Here is an 18,939-nt window from a genome sequence, read left to right on the forward strand (position 1 = left end):
TTTTTGAAAGAGAGAAGTGTATTCTGTGCCATTGTATGTTTTGATTTTACAGGATGCCGAGTTCAAGACATTGCCTTGGTTTTCGGAAGAAACTTTGGACACTGGAACAGTGTTGGGACTGTTACATAATACGGAGATCTTTGAAGTTCTGCTGCAATGCCAATCTCTGCAGATCTGCGACAGATCTCTACAAGGGGTGAAGGGAGGGGTGGGAACCACTGTGGTAAGGCCCTTTGCGACACTCTCCCTAAAGCAGCTGCTCCTGTCACTCAGGCCTCAGTAGCCAATCAGGGTCTCCAGATGGACTACCAGTCAGAATGGAAAAAATACTTCCGGTCCCATGCTGCAGGCTGCGGGTGAAGGAGGCTCATCTTCTTCTTTGTGCTGAGCTGTTACTGGCTGCTTGGAGCTGTGAGGAGAGAAGGATGAGCTCGGAACCCGCCATGGTGAGTGAGGGGCTACTGTCCCCTTTGAGGGAGGAGCCGCGGGAGCCGGTGTGGGAGTCCTCCTAGGGCTGTGGGAGCGGCCCACCACGGCGCCCCATTAGGCACGTGAGGTCCTTATTGTTCTTGCAACTCCCGGGACTTGTGGCCGCTGAGTATCTTCCATCTGCCGGCTGCGCCTGCAGAGAATACGAGCATGGGTGGATTGTGGGTGGTTATTTCCATATTGTGATGTCACCATGCAGAGAGGGTGCATTGCGCTTTTTTCACTGTCGCCAGGAAAGGCAGATTTGCTAACTCACAGAGCCCTGGTTTCTCTAGTGTCTTCTGTAAGTTCTTCCCTTGGCCCTGAACATTCAGGCATAGGATCCATCTGAAGTTAATTCAGTGCAGGGCGTAAAGTCTGTGTCATTAACACATTTGCATGTAGATATGTTTTGTTGATGTCTTTTTTTCTTTCTTAAACAGTACATAGTGAGTTCTAGGCCAGCTAATGCTGCATAGTGAGAGCCCATCTCAAAAAACCTTAAAGAAAGTTATATATGTGTACTTTTTGTGTGTGTGTGACAAGTTCTCTCTGCCTGATATAGGTTATGGAATTAAAATTAAACTCCCTGCAAAAGCAATATGTGCTCTTAACAGCTGAGACATCTCTCCAGTCAAAAATCTAAGTATTAAATCTCTGTACTTTTAAAACAACAGAATTACTTCTTCAAACATTTAAAAGTTGATTCTTTTATCAATATAAGAGCACTCAAATAATTATGAGGATCATTTATGTGAGAAAAATATTGATATACTAATAGTCTTCAGAAATTACATTCAAGAGAGTAGTCTGTCTAGAACAAAGAATTTGTCTGTCACCTCCATTCCTTACATATAATTTTTTTAATTTTTGAGACTAGGTCTCATTGTGTAGTCCTAGCTGGCCTGGAAGTCACAGGTCCATCTGCCTCTGCCTCCTGAGGTCTAGGATTAAAGGCCTAAGCTACCATACCTGGCTATATTTATAACCTTTATGCAACATTTAAATAAAATATAAGGTGATAGGTTAATAAGAAAAAAAGTTGCCTTCTAGATCTCAAGTAAATGTACTGTGTTCATAGCATGCTTCTTTTTAATATTGTGTGGCTCTTTAATATTGTGTGGCTCTTTCTCCACGGTTTTATTTCAATTTCTATTAAGCTTTATTTGTTTTGTTATGTGTATGCCTGAATGTGTGTTTCTGCATGCTGAATTCTCTCAGAGGCCAAAAGAAGGGTCATATCTGTTGGAGTTATAGGCATGTGAGCTAACCATCCTGTGTTTTGGGAACCAGACTCAGGACCTCTGCAAGAGTAGAACCCAGTCTTGATGGCTGAGCCTTGTTTGAGGCACTGCAGGATTCTGAAGCTGAGACAGTACCATGGGAAGATGGTTTTACTTTACTTTTCTAATAACGTAAATTTGGCAGTCAAATAGAACCCACTTGATGCACCCTCAAAAAGAGCAATAGAATTCTTGATTGTAGTTATCATGACTATTTTTATGTTAACAAGTAAGATGGTGTAAATAAACATAAGCTTATGCTTTGAAATTGCCAGATGCTCCCTGTGATGGAATGTGAAGAGACATGACTCCAGCAGTGTCACCTTGGAAGGGAAAGTCGTCTTCAGCCTACCATGACCTTCTGCTTTCTGGTCCTTTTAGCAGTTGTTTACAAGTTGTGACAATAGTACCACATGCAACTCGGGCCCACTCACAAGCTGTCAATAACTGTCCAGCCATTATATAATTACCATTAGCATGTGACTCCACTTTCTTTTTTCTAAGTTCAGGTAGAAATGAGTAGCCATTTTTAGTCTGGATTCAAATATTCTACTCAAGATAATGGGCAAGGACTGTTCAATGTCATCTCACCTTCTAGAGATTTAAATAGAGTAGATAGTGCATAATTAGGTATTAGATATTTTGGTTTTGCTGAAATAGCACTAGAAATAGTGAGTGAAACTCATGCGACTGAGAAAGAATTGGTAAATGAATTTCATTTTCCTGCTGTAATGCTAAATTTAAATAAAAGGTGAAGTGGGTACCTTTTGGCAGGCCCCGCCAAAGCTTGCTACTAAGCAAACATGCCACAAAGTTAGTGCAAGAGGTTTATTGGGGTAGAGGGGAGTGAAAGCATGAAAGGCCCTCTTGGAGTGGGGATATGAGGATATGAGAGGCAGACAGACAAGAGGAAGAAGAGAGGAGCAAGAGGCAAGAAAAGAGTAAGAGGCAAGAAAGGAAACAATGGGCAAGAGAGACAAGAGAGGAAGGAGGAGGCAAGAGAGCCATGAGGAGAGTGAGCTGTGCTCTGGTGGGCACTTTTAAAGGGCCCATGTGTCATATATCTGACAGTGGAAAGATGAGGGTGTAACTACTTTGGTGACAGAGGCAGGCTGCTGCTGCAGCAGAAACTAACATTCCTCCCTTTTGTTTATTATAAAAAGATGAAATAGGAAGGCTTAGCTGGTGAGGTGGGAATGAGGCACTGTGTTCTCAAGACTGCTTCCTGTTGTCTGGGGACATTGGCATATATGGGAGACCCGAGAAAGCTGAGATGCTGGCCAAGTCCTGGGATAGCTGGCTGTTTCACTGACTGTCCAGGCTTTGTGGTACTGTCTGGTGCTGGGAAAGTGTAGGCCTGGTTGAAGCAGTTTGTGAGGTTGGACTACTTGGAGCTAGCTACTTTGAAGCTGTCTGGGATGCAGATTTTGAGGGGATCTGGCAGGATGCTGGCAGAAAATAAAGTTAAAAAGTTTTAGGGGGAAATTTTTTTCTTAAGCCCTAGCAATTGAAGAAAGGGAGTCCTAAGACCAGGGAAAGGTAGGAGAGATTCCATCCTCAGGAACAGGCAGTAGGTAGGGACACTTAGGCTGTTGATTGACAGTACTTGTGTGGAGTTCACTTAACCTGTTTGAGGTAGATCCAAGCCAACTCCCTGGAGCTTACAAGAATTTTTTGAGTTTACACAAAGAGATAAGTTTTGGACACATTAGCATTCCCACTGTTTGTAATCTGTACTGAAATCCACATTGTAGATAAGGCAGTAGACTCATGCCTTTGAGTCATAGGGGACCCAAAAGTGATTCTGGTTAAAAGCATGAATACTTTCCTCTAACCAGAAGACTGACTGTGTATAGATGAGACAGATGTTTTTAGCACAATGAGAAACATTTTTAAGTCTATACTTAAAAAACAACCAAAGCGAATTTAAAATCTTAAGCCTGTGACTATGATAAAAGTATTGGTGCTTTGTTAGAGCTAGATCGATAGCTTATCAGAATTCCAGTGTTAAGACTAAGGACTTTTGGAGTCTTAATACAATAGAATAGTGAGAGAAAGAAATCTGAAACATGTTTCATTTTTTATACACCTTAAGTCACTTTCTTTTTATCACCACTTAAGCTTTTTCATCCTCAGACCTTTATAACTTGAATTTACACACCTTAAAACACCTTAGACCCTAAAACATTTTCTTAGATCTTCACATCTTAAGCTTTCATATCCTTACATAAGCTTTACACCTTAAAACACCTTCTTCTATCTAATTCGCCAGGAGACACATGTGGTTGATTACTGCGGGCAATCATAGAGTGAGTTCTTTTAAATAAAGGAATAGTAAAAAGTTACATTGAAATCTGTTTTGTGAGTTTATCTCTTTTCTGAGTCTGGTAACAAGGTAAATTGTGAGTAGTGGCTCTAGGAGAGAGAGACCTGTGGCCTGAATTTTATGCACAAAGAGAACTGAGAAGGCAGCTGATGACTTGTTTGCGGCTGTTAAGCTAACAAAGCTATGACTAGCCTAGTCGTCAAACACCAGAGGTCTGAGGATAAATTTCACCCGAGTAAGCAGAAGTGCAGATCAAGCAGCTTCCAAATATATTAAAAATGGCAGGCGTATTGGCTACCTAGACTGCTACCCCGGGGCCTGCCAGGGCTATTGGGGGCAGAACTTTCAGGGCAGTACCAGTCTTCGGCTGCCAGACCCAGAAGATCCGACAGACTTTCCTGTGGAATCGGAACTTGGGGATAGGCGACCAGCCTACCTTGCCTAGGCAAAGTGGGGCAATCAATTCTCCAGTGTCCTGATTGTCCATAGTCTGGACGAGATCTGGCAGCAGTTGAGGTGAAAGGCAGTTTTTTGTTTTTGTTTTTGTTTTTGTTTTTTTTTTTGCCCAGTGGCCAGTGTTGCCGTATTTATTTATTTATTTATTTATTTATTTATTTATTTATTTATTTATTTATTTATTTTTGGTTTTTTGAGACAGGGTTTCTCTGTGTAGTTTTGCGCCTTTCCTGGAACTCACTTGGTAGTCCAGGCTGGCCTCGAACTCACAGAGATCCGCCTGGCTCTGCCTCCCGAGTGCTGGGATTAAAGGCGTGAGCCACCACCGCCCAGCGTGTTGCTGTATTTAAAGCAAGCTCCAGGTGGAGGTTCTTCTGTGCCTATCTATTTTCTTTGGAGGAGGCAGGGTGCTGCCAGGAGCTGACATATCTATCATACAAAAAAATTTATTAAACATTTTAAGTGCCATATTCTACAGATCTCTGAAGCATATAAGAACTGTCTATTTATTAGGTATATCTGAGTAGACAAACTTTGCTGGTTTCTAGCTACTTGTTTTAAGCTTAACTTTGGAAACATATACAAGAGGCTAAATAAGGCTTATTCCTGTGATTAATTATATTCGTACTTAGCATGACTGTAATTAAAGAATTTGATCATCTATGAGATGACTGACCATTAACTTATGTTCCTTCACAGTCTACAATAAGTTAGCAGTTTTCATAAGACTACGACTTTAAATTCCATTCCTGTTAAAGGTGACTGACCATTAACCTGTATTTCTTAATGATCATTAGTTGTTTACAATAAGTTAGTAGCTTTTTTAAGAATAGGACTTTATGTTCTATCCTTGTTAAGTTTAGCCTTAAAAATAATGATTTTGAATTGAAGTTCTTCTCGTATCAAAATAAAACTTAAATCATAGATAATGGGCTTAGTAAAGGAACCACAGTAGCCATTCTGTGGGTGAAAGTGGAACAAGTTTGTTCCAAACTGCTAAGCCTGTCTCCTGAGAAGGCAAAGAAAAGAGGTGGGCAAAGATCCCCAGGGCCAAATGGGAACAGGAGAAAAAGGGGCATGTGAGTTGGTATGGGGCCTGTGGGCAGGGACTGAGGGAGCCCAGAGGCCAGCACTGTCCTTGACAAGCCATTGGGGCCCCTTCCCAAATGCCCAGCCCTGGGAAGAGGACCTCGGGGGACCAGACATTCCATTATAGAATATATATCTTATTTATCAAATATATGATGCCAGTTAACCTAAATTCTGTAGAAGTTTGGTGTTGAACACTTGGCAAAGCCATAAGTACTTAGGTGTAAATTTCTAAATCAGCGTTTCTTACTCTGAATAGACCTTTATAACCTAAAACTTTTAACATATAGATAGAGTATATCCTAAACCAGAGTTGAATCACATATACAGTATGTTGTAAGAAATATAACCTTACATTTCTATCATCATACGAAAGTCTGTACCAGTCCAAAATATTTGAGACTTCTTGCTTCCTTAGTCTAAAAGGAAATACTGTGAACAGAGAGCTCATAAGGATTAAGAAGTGTTACATGATATGTATGCTTTAACTTTAGTAAAGATGATTGCCAGCCGTGTGGCTGCCTACATCCTGACAAAGTCACTAGCCAAGATGGAGGAAAGCCACATGGTTACTATTTAAAATATTTTCTTAAACAATAGTTGAATTCTAAGTTACATGCACAGAGTTGAATCCAAGTTACATACACATACACACTGACTTAAATCCAGCTTACATTGACACATAGAGTTAAATTTAAGTCACATATGTACAGAGATACATACATATAACTTAAACAAGAGTTGAATCTCTCTGTCTCTGTCTCTCTCTGTCTCTCTCTCTCACACACACACACACACACACACATATATATATATATATATATATATATATATATGTCCATGTGTAGAATTTTAATTGTAAGCCTTTCATTATAAGTTTAAAACTAAATTTTGTTACACATGATACAGATTTTAAACCATATCCAATGAGCAATTTACAAATCCTGAGATAAGAGTTTACAGCATAATCTTAACACTTTTTTCTTTTGAGAACAGAGTGCAAAGAAATCAGAGATAAAAGAGTTTTAGGAGTGGGAAGAGGTAAGGGAAGTATAGCAGAGCAAGTGTATGTATAAGGTATTTGTGGATCATTTGTTTGTGGCAGTAGCAGTTATTAATAATTGATGAGAATTTAGAAATTACATTTGCCAACTTTGGCCATTGATTTGTACTGAGACAAGATGTTGTAATAAAATCTGAGTCTCTGGAGGAAGAGAGAGAGGGTCATAAAGTGGAACACTGTGCGAGTGTGTTCTTAAGTTCCAAGGGGAAGTTGAGAGTGAAAGTGAGCTTCAGGCCTGCATGCGGAAACTGAGAGACAGCACAGTGGATCTGCAGTCTGGCTGCAAGGTGAGGGAAAGCCCGGAAGGAGCAGAAGAAAAGGGAGGTGTCCACATGGGTCAGCAGGCCGCAAGGGCCAGAGCCAAGTGGGGAATACATTAGGCTGTTCCCAGACTGCTTATTGGGCTCCTGCAGCCTGCTACACACACATGTATCCACATGGAAAACAATGCAGGAAGAATTGGACTCTATAAAATTTGGAATTAGATTCACTCATAGACAAATGATCCATACATACATTACTGAGGGTTAGATCAGCAGATACTGCAGGGGAGAACCAGTGTAAACTGAGCAGGATGAAGCTGGCTTCCCTGTCTCTAACTCCCATGTTGCAATAAATATACCCACAGAACATTTACAAAATTTAGAGTCTTGGAGCAAAGAGAAAGAAAGTAGAGAATTCTTCCTCAGTTCCCCCTGGTCCATGGTATACTAAGGCCAGATTTGATTTGAAAAGAGTTGTCAGAAGGTCTCCAAAAGACATCCCACAGGAGTAAGGAGGCTTTTGACACAGTTCCCAAGGATGAGGCAGAGAGAAGTCCAGAATGTGAAAGCCTTGGGCATCCCCAGGACATGGAGTACTGAACAGTGAAGAGAAGGCACAGGCTGTTCAGTGCATCATCATGCAAGAATAAGGGCCAAGGGCTAAGAGCCTGAGTGAGTCACCTGGTAACAGGACTTTGAGAAAAGTGAGAAGGTGAGGATTGTGCTCAGTAAGGAAAGTCTCACATCTAGGAAAATGGTAGAGGCAGGTAGCCCCACCACAGAGCCAATTGTCAGTATTGAATGGAAGGCAAAGCCACTGGTGATCAAGAAAGCAGATCTGTTGTGGATGGAGCAGGTGGGTAAAATCCCAGTGTGGCCAGACCAAATGCCAGGAGAGCCTATTGAGTCTCGGAACCAATGTAAGGATAAAAAATGAAAAGCAAAGTGGTACCTTTTGGTGGGCCCTGCCAAGGTATGCCACTAAGCAAACATCACTTGCAGCAGAGTTAATGCAAGAAGTTTATTGGGGGAGGGGGAGCAAAAGAGTGAAAGGCCCTGTCAGGGTGGGGACATGAGAGAAGCACACAGACAGGAGGAAGAAAACAATGGAAGAAGAGAGGAAAGAAAAGGCAAGAGAGACAAGAGAGGAAGGAGGAGGAAGAGAGCCAAGAGATAAGAGCAAGTTTGTAGTGATATATTGTGTCCCCCAATATATTGTGTACCCTAATAAAGCTTTTCTGAGGATCAGAGGAAAAAGCCAGCCATTATATTAAATATAGAAGTCAGGCAATGGTAGCACACACCTTTAATTCTAGCATTCAGGAGACAGAGATCCATCCAGATCACTGAGTTCAAGGCCACACTGGGAACAGAGCCAGGCATGGTGGCACACACCTTAAATTCCAACACTAGTTAACCATAAAGATCTGGAGGTCTGTACAGACAGACAGGAAGTGAAAGAGCTAGGCAGGAAGAGGAAGTAATGTAGCTGGGTGGAGAGGAAGTGAGATGGCAGGTACAGAAAGGCATATAGGCCTGGGTATGCAGGAAGTAGGTCTCTTTGGAAGCTGAGGAGTTGGTAAGATGAGGTTGGCTGTGGCTTGTCCTATTCCCCAATCTCTCAGTTTTTCACCCTAATATCTGGCTCCAGGTTTCTTATTAATGAGACCATTTAGCACCTTGTCTTACACTAGCTGTGCTCTGCTGGGCACTTTTAAAGGGTACACATGTTGCATCGCTCATGGTGGAGAGGCACTTGGTGACAGGTGCTATTGTCTTTTTAGTTAGTAATAATATTGATTAGAATATCGTATTCTTTGATCATGAGACTCTACTCAGGAAAGTAAAATACAGAGGGATAACTGTAGGAGAAAATGCAGGCCTGTCCTGGCAGTCAGCCGACCTAGTACACTGTGCCTCTAAGTAACAAGTGTGGTCCACTGTGAATATTCCCAGAAGTGTGAACATTGAAGTAGCATGGGTAGCCAGTAGCAGGCCTGCTGAGGTGTCTACTCTTCACATCTCCTTTTATGAGCTATTTCTGCATAGAGACCCTGGTGTGTTGTATGACAGTGCTGACTTTTCAATCTAAGGTCATGTGCTAACCGATCATAGTCGATAGGCTTCCACTATGTAAGTGGTTGCTCATGTGCAGTAAAGCAGATGCTATTCCCTGAAACCATCCCCGAGTGGTTCTTCTCCGTGTCCTTTACTGACCCACAGGCATTGCAGTCTTATTGGGGGACACCCAGGTAATGGCTGTAACAATATGGGTGACAAACTCACCCACATTATGATCTGTGTGCACAAGGGCACACATACACAGGCATGATAAATAAATGTAATTACATATTTGAGAAACAAGCCTAAAAATGTTATCAGTGTATTTCTTTCTTTTTTTTTTTTTTTTTTTTTTTTCCCTTAGGACTGGTCTTACTAACTCTTGCTTGTTTCCCTGGAACTTACTATGTAGTGCAGGTTTGCCTCTGCTTCCCTAGTGCTCATGTTAAAAATGTATATGACTGTGCCCAGCCTCAGTGTATACTATTTAAATATCAATACCTGGAAGATGTAACTTGGTAGGGAAAAAATGCAAGGCTAAACTCAGATATTACTGAACTTGAGGCCAACCTGAGCTACTTGATACAATGTCCTCCCAAAGCAAATGCAGCTGTGTGTGGTGGTGCACAAATGTAATACCAGGACTCAGGAGGCAGAGGCAGAAGGATGGAAGCAGGTACAACCTAGTGTTTGCATAGTGTTCCTGACCAGTTAGGCCTATATGAGGAAGCCTTGTCCCTGATACCAAAACAACAAATGATGTCATAACCAATGAACAAAAGAATACCTGCAAGTGATTAAGGTGCTTGTTTCTGAGCCTGATGACTTGAGCTCAATCCCCAGGAACCACTTGATGAAAAACTGACTCTTCACAACTTCTCTGACTTCCACATGTGTGCAATCCTCAAGTCACCATGCATGCAAAACAGGATACTAGGGATGTAGGTCAGGGGTAGAACACTTGGCCTAGCATATTCAAAGCTCTGGGTCCCATCATAGCATTCAAGGAAACACATCTTGTTTGAGACAGATTCCCTCTTTGCTGTCCCTGATCTTACCTCCCTGTGTAGCTCAGGCTACTCTGAATGTTGGGATTACAGACATGTGCCACCTACTCAGCTTGATATACTTTTTGTGTTTTTCAAGACAGGATTTTTCACTGACTGTGTAGCTTTGTGCCTTTCCTAGATCTCGCTCTGTAGACCAGGCTGGCCTCAAATTCACAAAGATCCACCTGCCTCTGCCTCCCGAATGCTGGGATTAAAGGCATGTGCCACCACCACCCAGCTTGATATACTATTTAAAAGTCTCCTGAAGAGTCTTGGAAAGACTTTCTAATCAAACATAGGTACTAACAGCAAAATGCATTTACACTCCTCTTGCCCCAGGAGTTAAACTAGCAGGATATAGACTCTGGCAGCTACAAATGTTACAGCTCTGAAAGGAAAGGTAGCTTGATTTTTTGGGAAGTCAGGCTATACCTGAAGCTGGGGTAAAGTGGGGAATGGGCTCCCTGAAGGATATAACAATCCATTACAGCTGAACTTTGCTCTGTGCCCCCAAGGGGGCTTCCCAGCAGAGCTCTGCTTCTTTTCAGTTCAAGTCTTGAACTGTTTCCTTCACCTGTTTGTTTTATTCCTTCCAATTTTTTGTTTTTTTCCCTCCATTTCAAGGTGATTTTTCATCTTCACTTTAAGGGCCTCTATTGTCTTCATAAAGTTATTTTTAAGGTCATATTCTACTGCTTCATTTGCGTTGCGATGTTCAGGTCTTACTGTTGTAGAATTGCTAGATTCTAGTGGTACCATATTGCTCTGTATTCTTACACTGCTGTTTAACATTCTGGGTTTGGGATAATTATACGAACAAGTGTTGATTCTTGTGATGTTTTTGTTGGGTGGGTCTTTTGTTCCTTTATTGGCTGTTTCATTTATTGTCTTTTGTCCTGAATGGCCAAGGGTTCTGGTAATTGGCTGATTGTCAGGTCAAGTAGGGTTGTCTCAGATGAGGTTTGTGGGGGCGTGGGTGCCTAGATCCAGCATATGTCCAGTTCTTCTGACTGGTGTGGACTTTACTTGTGCCTATGGGCTCTGTTCTTCCAACTGGTATGGGCTTTGCCTGTGCCTGTGGAGTCTGTTCTTCCAAATGGTGTAGGTTTTGCCTGTGCCTGTTTTTCCAGCTGGTGTGGGTGGCGCTTGTGCCTATCGGATCTGCTGATGTTGCTGGAGAGGGCTGTTGATCGGGAGGCTGCTCTTCTTCCAATTGGTACTGGCAGTGCTTGTGCCTCTAGGGGGCCCTTCTTCCAATGGGTGCAGGTGGCGCTTTTGCCTCTAGGGGCTGCTCATCCTCCAATTGGTATAGATGGTGCTTGTGCAGGGGGTAGTTGGCCAGGGGGAGGATTATGGGTTTGGTGGGTTTGGGCGGCACAATGTGCCAAACTGTGTTTCTTTCACTCGTCCATTTTAGCCTTGGGGCTCTAGTTTTAGGTCCAGGATCTATTTCTTTCGCTGGCTCTGGTTCTAGGGCCAAAGTGTGTTTCTTTGGCTCTAGTTTCAGGGTCAGGGTATGTTTCTTAGTTTCTGGGGTTAGGGCTAAATAAAGTGTTTCTTTCACTGGTCAGGTCTTGGGTCCAGTGTGTGTTTCTTTCACTGGCTCAGATCTCAGGGCCAGGGTGGGTTTCTTTCACTAGCTCTGGTTTCAGGGCCAGGGTGGGTTTCTTTCACTAGCTCTGGTTTCAGGGCTAGGGTGGGTTTCTTTGGTTGACCCTTTTACCCTACATTTCCCCTTTTTTTGTGTATTAATAAACAACTGGGGGATTGGAAATGGGCTGATGTTCTTGTTAGACTATTTCTTGTTAAATTGGGGTGTGGTGATATTTTGTTTGTGCTCTAACAAAGTATGCCTGAAGATCAGAGAGTGGAGCTAGCCATTAGTTAACCATAGAGGTCTGGAGGTCTGTATAGACAGGAGACAGGAAATGATATGGCTGGGAGGAGAGAGGAATATAAGGTGGGCAAAGACAGGAGCTCAGCTGTTTTTGGTCTGAGGAGTTGGAGAGGTAAGAGGTGACTGACTATTCCTTTACTTCTCTGATCTTTCAGCATTTACTATGATATCTGACTCTGGGATTTTATTAATAAGACCAATTAGAATTCGTGCTACAAAAAAAGCTGCTTGTCTGTGACTTTGCAGTCACCAGCACAGGCCAGAGCTGAATGTGGCTGGAGTCACTACCTAACTGGCTAGTTTTTCCTTTCTTTTTTCCCCAAGCCTCTGAGCAAGTGTGAGATTTTTCTGTTGCAGCCTATCTGCAGCAAACTCCACAGGCTTTTGGGTTCCAAAATCTGCAGGAGTTATTCACTTTCACACATCCCTCCACGCAGATGATATTTCTTTAGCTTCTTCTCCCCAGTGGGTTGTGGGCTTTCCCTGGGCCCTCTCCTTGGGCTGCTGCCACACTTGGTAGCTGCCTTCGCACCTGCCCAGGCTTCTACTGTTCTATGCAGCAGCAGTCAGCCTCACACTTCACCATCATCTGAATCATCATTGTCGGCAGATTTGGTGAGACAATTGGGAATTAAAAAAAAAATTATTTATGGGCTGGAGAGATGGCTCAGTGATTAAGAACACTGACTGCTCTTCCAGAGGTTCTGAGTTCAATTCCCAGCAACCACATGGTGGCTCACAACCATCTGTAATGAGATCTGGCACCCTCTTCTGGCCTGCAATATACATGCAGACAGAATACTGTATACATAATAAATAAATAAATAAATAAATAAATAAATAAATAAATAAATAAATAAATAAATAAAATTTATTTATTATGTATAATAACCAGAAGAGGGCACCAGATCTCATTATTGATGGTTGTGAGCCACCATGTGGTTGCTGGGAATTGAACTCAGGACCTCTGGAAGAGCAGTCTTAACCTCTAAGCCATTTCTCCAGTCCCTGCCAATTGGGAATTGTTAAAGGGAGAAATTAGTTAAAAGAGTTTTTTTCCCCCGCACATTAAATAATGGGAAACACTATTACAATTGAGGGAGTTAGGTCTCTGTAACAAAATACACTAGATGGTTTAAAAATGTAACAATTAAATGAGAGGATAATTAATTTAGATGGGATTTGTGTAATGTCAATCGTAACCATTATTGGTTTTATCATATTGTTTTATCACTAATTAAATAAGTTGGTTAGTAAGAGTGCAAAGACATAAGTTTTGGAAAAACTTATTAAAACAGATCATAGAGATATTCAGACCTAGACAGAGGAATTTAAAGGAGAATCAATCTCAGTGTTGCATTATAAGGTTAGAGAGGAACAGCCCAAGGTTTTCAAACAACTATTTTTAATTTATCTAGTATTCTTACAGGAATTGCCAAATGATATATATCCCCTAAGGCTTTGTAATAGCTAAATGGACTCCTGTGGAAACGTTAGATTTAAGGAGATTCAAAGAAGCGATAATCTCATATGGCATGCATTCCTTTTGTGAAGTAGATGTTAAACTCATGATCAACTTGTAATAGAATTATCCCTTAAGACTGGAGAAACTTGGCTACAGCAGTCTTGGAGCCTGATCTTCAATTACAGTGGAAGACCTAGTGGAGAGATGAGGCTAAGGCAAATGAACAACAAAGTAGACCTAGAGTTATGAAAATCTCCCAAGACCAACGAGATTATGCTAATGTTTAAGGGCAATCTCTGTATGATGACTTTATGCTGTGCAGCAGCTTTGAATGCTTGGGGCAGAACTGAAGTAGAAAGAAAACTGAGACATTTACTAAAGTTATACAGGATCCAAAAGAAACCCTCACTGATTTCTTACAAAGATTGACTTCAGCAGTAAATAGAATGATACCAAAGTCAGAAGCTATACAAATAATAATTGAATCTCTGGCTTTTGAAAATGCTAATGCACAATGCAAAAATTAGGTCATTAAAGGCAAGATCAACACCCTTGGAGGAATAGATCCAAGATACAGTCAGTATTGAATCTCATAACCATGATGGTGCTTGGATAGGAGAGGGGATTTCCAGAGGTTTGAAGCAAAATCAAAATGTCAGGTGTTTCAACTGCAGTAAACAAGGTCACCTAAAAAGGGATTGTAAAAAGGGCATTCCTAGAAACAATGTTTTTTTCAAGAATAATTCAAAGAGAATGCCCCTCCCTTCTGGAGTATGCAGAAGATGTGGCAAAGGCAGACATTGGGCTAATGAATGTAGAGCAACAATGGACATAAAGCACCTTGAGGGGTCTCTTGCAGGCCGCCATGTCAAATTTGGTTCAGTCATTTTCTGTCATCCTGGAGGAAACTCATTTCTAGAGCAATTGAAGAACCTAATACCTGTTGTAAAAAACCATAATGCTCTGGATGATAGAACAACTATAGAAAGTAAATAAAAAATTTCAGGAGCAACCATAAATCAAAATTGATAAGATTAGATTTGAACAAGAGAGACCTCTTGATTAGTTCATCAGACAGTGTGACCATTCAATGTAAACTAACTTATACAACTCACAAATGCTTTTCATTTGAGCAGATAAAACTTGCCAAAAGGCAACCTCCTCCAAATTAGGGTTGGTATAGGGTTTTGTTTTTTCTTCTGAGGAGAAAGAAGGCATCCAACTAAGAAGACCACTAAACAATTGATACATGTGAAGAAAAAGGACAAATCATCCAGAAATATGTCCCAAGGAAAAGAAAAATTGTCCTATTGGTATATCACATTTCCAACAGGATAAAATTTCATAATGTTAACAACATTCTCCCAAATGTTTGTTTCTGCTGTTCTTTACAGATATACAATGCATATGGTCTTTTTGTAGTTCAAGTTCAATTGAAAATTAAAGCTGGCTTTGGAGTTGGAGCATGTCTCTCTCCTTCTCTAAACCTAAGCATGTGTAAAAAAAAAAAATTCAGAGTCTCTGTTTCTTATCAGAAGAGCCATCTGGTATGGGACAGAAGAAAAACCAAAATTTGTAGACTATTCTATTGCCACTAATCTCATAATCCTTTGGTTTTATTTTGACTCTTTAAAACTTTTCTTAAGGTATAAATATTATCTCAAATTTTATAAGATTAATATATATTTTAAATATTTTTGTCATGATATTAATGGTCATATAGAGTACCAATTGATTCTAGCAAAAGGTTTCATCTAGCTTCCTGTACATGATTTCAGGTTTGGCTATCAGGTAACTAGGAATTAAGTTTTTGTACTCTGGAGGTACATAACAAATACTGATCCTTTAATCTCTTTGAGATCTGGGGCATATGACATTTAAAATATTTAACTTTTCTTCAGTGAACCATGACTACACCTGACAGAGACTTTTGAAGTCTCCAAAAGGATGATGGGGCCTCACAATGATGATTCCACCTGGATTGTGGTATTGCTCCTAAGCTGACAAACACCACCCAAAGTTTGGCTTTGGACTACAAACTGTTCAGGACAATTTTAAGGTGGCTAGCTGAGATGGTCCAGCCTCACAGACTACTCTATCCAGAACTTGAGACAAACCCTGCACTTTGCCATTACACAGAGACTTGACAACAAATGATAACAGCTGACTCTCCCAGGACCTGATAATTATCCCAATTTTTTTTAGGATCCCCTAAGGATGCTGTTACCCCCAGAAAGCAGGAAGTAATTTTAAGAACAGGATGCCCACATGGCCAAGAGCTAGGGTGGGTTATTTTTGGTCTTTCAATGGTTTATGGATATTAGCCATTGTTTAGGGTGGTTGGTTACAAGTTGTTATTGGTAATGGCTAAAAAAAAAAAAGCTAAACAAAGGAGATTAGATTCAGGGTTCTTGTTTTGAAAAAAGGAAAAAAAAAGAGAAAAGGGATATAGTAATGATGGGATAATTGGTAGGCGATTGAATCTGCTTTGGAAAGAAAAAAGGGGGATATAGATATGACAGGATAAAAGGGTAGATTATTGAATCTACTTTTAAAAAGCAGCTACTTGTTTTAAATATTTTACATTGATATGGATCTTTATATATTTGGGGTTATTTTTGTCAGAACATACAGTACATACATCTTGTTCAAGGTATTGTACCTATACAACTCATTTAACAATGTAATGCAAATTTCTAGTCCTTGAAAGTTATTATTACCAACTAATTAGGATGCAAAGAAATGCAAGTAAGTAGTTATTACAAGAACTTGTAGTCATCTTAACTATATTTTCAAGGTCAAACAGATATATTTTAGATAAATAGGTCATCTTCAAATACTTCAGAGAGCTACAGAATATAGCATTTAAGATGTTTTAATAACATAGATTAATTTTTTCATTATAATGAGACATGTCTTCTGGCAGCACCAATCTACGTCAGAGAAGATGATAGGCATCAAAGAAACTCCATACAGAATTTACTTTTTTTGTGGCAAAAGTTAGCCACTGGCAAGAAAATGCCCTTGTCTTAACTCCTGACAGTATGCTGTCCAAATTGGACAAGCAGGACACAAAAGAAAGTGACTGCTGAACTTTGCCAAGACAAGGTAGGACAGCCCTTCAGAATATCCTGCTTCACAGAAAAGTCTATCAGATATATAGGCTTATAGGCCAACGATGGATGCCCCAATGTTGCAGAGTAACCTTGGGTGACTGTCCATGCAGCCAACTGTTTCTGTCATTTCTCACATTTTTTGGAAGTTGCTTGCTTCTACTTCCTGTTTACTTGAGTAATATTGTTTCCTTCTCAGATCTTTGATAGAGCTGAAGACTAGACAGTTATAGTTTTCCTTGTTAACAAATTCCAAAAAGAAACTCACTAAAGAGGTGTAAAGTGTATAGCGTTGAGAGACATTAAAAATTAGTTTTGGTAATGCCAGTTAGAATAGAAAGTGAAATAGGTACAACCTTATGGATTCACTAAGATAGAATAGATAATGAAGTATTTTCTCTGAATTTGTCAAATGTTTATGGACTAGATTTTGTTAATGTAATTCTTGACTATATATATTGTATATAGTTATTGTAATCATTGTGTATAGTTTTTCTTATAATATATTTTTTTTTAGACAAAAGGGGCAAATGTGGTGATATTTTGTTTATGCTCTAACAAAGCTTTCCTGAAGATCAGAGGGTGGAGCTAGCCATTAGTTAACCATAGATGTCTGGAGGTCTGTATAGACAGGAGACAGGAAGTGATATGGCTGGGTAGAGAATGGGATATAAGGTGGGTGGAGACCAGAGCTTGGCCCTTTTTGATCTGAGGAGTTGGAGAGGTAAGAGATGTCTGTGGCTGTTCCTTTACTTCTTTGATCTTTCAGCATTTATCACAATATCTGACTCTAGGTTTTTATTATTAAGAACAATTAGAGTTTGTGCCACATTGGGACATCGAGGTTCTTGAGACAAATTTGATCTTCAACTCAGGATGTATCCAGGTGCTATAGGTTTCTGGCTCAGGTGGCCATGGAGTGCAGCTCTGCAAGGCCACCTCCAGGGTTCAGATCAGAAGCTACAGCAAAGTGAAAGGAACTTAGGATATTTCTAATCTGAGGGTTTATGGAAAAACTCACAAGCATGCTGTTCCAGTGATTTCTCTTTATTGTTCTGCCTCTAGTTTCAAATGTTTCCAGTTTATATACACACACAACACCAATTCTTTGGCAATAGCAAGGTTACAATGCTTTTTCCCCCTCTGGGTCATAAAACAGATAAGAGTAATGCAAAGCAATAACTTGTCAGCTATTTGTTATGGCTCTGGCAGGTTTGGCTGTAAGAAATTCCAGCTAACTCTTAAAGGGGAAGAGGTCACAAAGAGGAGAAACTAAACCAATAGAGAAATCTGAGAAGGGAAAAGGGAATTTGTATACTATTTTACATTCCTAAATGTGACTAGATATATAAGCTAAAAGTTTGTGATTGATAAAATGTGAAAGAGGAAAAATGCAATAGACACTGCTCATCTTACCACATGCTGGGAATGCAGCAGTGTCAGTGTAACCATGGCAACCTGCGTAAACCGTGGGGGAAGCGTGCGACATTTGATTCACATCAGCATATTTGCCAAGTGTTAACTGGCAGTAAAGAACCTTTCAGATCTAAAAAAAAAAAAAAAAAAAAAAAATACATCTTTACCCTAAGTGGCTAGACAAAGAGAGGGCCTATAACTATTTTATACAAAATCTGGAACCTGACACCTCCCCGCCACTCTGTCCATCTGTGGCTTTCATTTCTATGGTGACTGTGTGAGAAAATTAGCTCTCTCCAGAGCTGGTCTATCAGTTAATGACCTCTATCTGTTAATCACACAGATCTTAGGGCTAAAATATAAACAGTTAGACTCCTAAGCTAAAATTTTGCATCAATAAACTGAGGCAAAAAGTGTTAATAGCCTTCTGAGGTCAAAGCAGGAATAGCTGACTTGCACTTCCCATTTCTGCAGGTGGGCTGCTTTCAGGGCAACTCTATTATAATTATCTCAAATGGGGCTTTGATTCAATAGATGCTGAAATTCTGTCCTTGAGCCTATCTGTGAAAGTCCTGTTTGTGATCTTTTTGCATAAACACCTCATCTGGCCAAATTGTCCTGCCATGAAGATAATTATGGAGAACAGACCTCTAAGTTTTTATTGGAGTGAGGAACAAAGATTTGATCATGTGACTTATTTTTCTCACCAGAATTATATGGTGTGGGTAGAAGTCATCCTTCTATTAGTACACAGAAATAATTCTGCCTGACAAATGAGGAATACACTGCTAAGGTATAAGGTATAAGGTATAAGCTCCAAAGCTGTTACAGTGCCATGGCATCAAATGAAAAATTTACAGTAAAAAGCAGCCATCTGTTCAAAAGGCAGTAATCCTCATTGTCCTGCTTATGAGTTTTGTCCTCCATCAGATATGTACGTTTCTGGTGGGTTAACCTAAATATCAGCTGTAATGTACTGCATAATCTTGC

General features: G+C 40.4%; 1 protein-coding gene across 2 annotated transcripts in view; it reads left to right on the forward strand.

Annotated features, from left to right (window-relative positions):
- The first annotated feature begins 325 nt into the window (after positions 1 to 325).
- LOC131900814 (zinc finger protein 431-like) overlaps positions 326 to 18,939 on the forward strand; it is a 27,054-nt gene continuing 8,440 nt past the window's right edge. The window contains exons 1-2 of one of the 2 annotated variants that reach the window (XR_009376282.1): positions 338 to 446; positions 2,027 to 2,732. Coding sequence is in view for 1 of the 2 variants with exons in the window: in XM_059252148.1 (XP_059108131.1) it covers positions 426 to 446 (21 nt within the window). In the remaining variant the exon portion in view is untranslated. Of the gene's footprint in view, positions 447 to 2,026; positions 2,733 to 18,939 lie in introns of those variants that run through there. The other variant, XM_059252148.1, reaches the window with a different exon arrangement.

The sequence above is a fragment of the Peromyscus eremicus genome, unplaced genomic scaffold (assembly GCF_949786415.1).
Source record: "Peromyscus eremicus unplaced genomic scaffold, PerEre_H2_v1 PerEre#2#chr22_unloc_1, whole genome shotgun sequence".
In the NCBI taxonomy this organism is placed as follows: Eukaryota; Metazoa; Chordata; class Mammalia; order Rodentia; family Cricetidae; genus Peromyscus; species Peromyscus eremicus.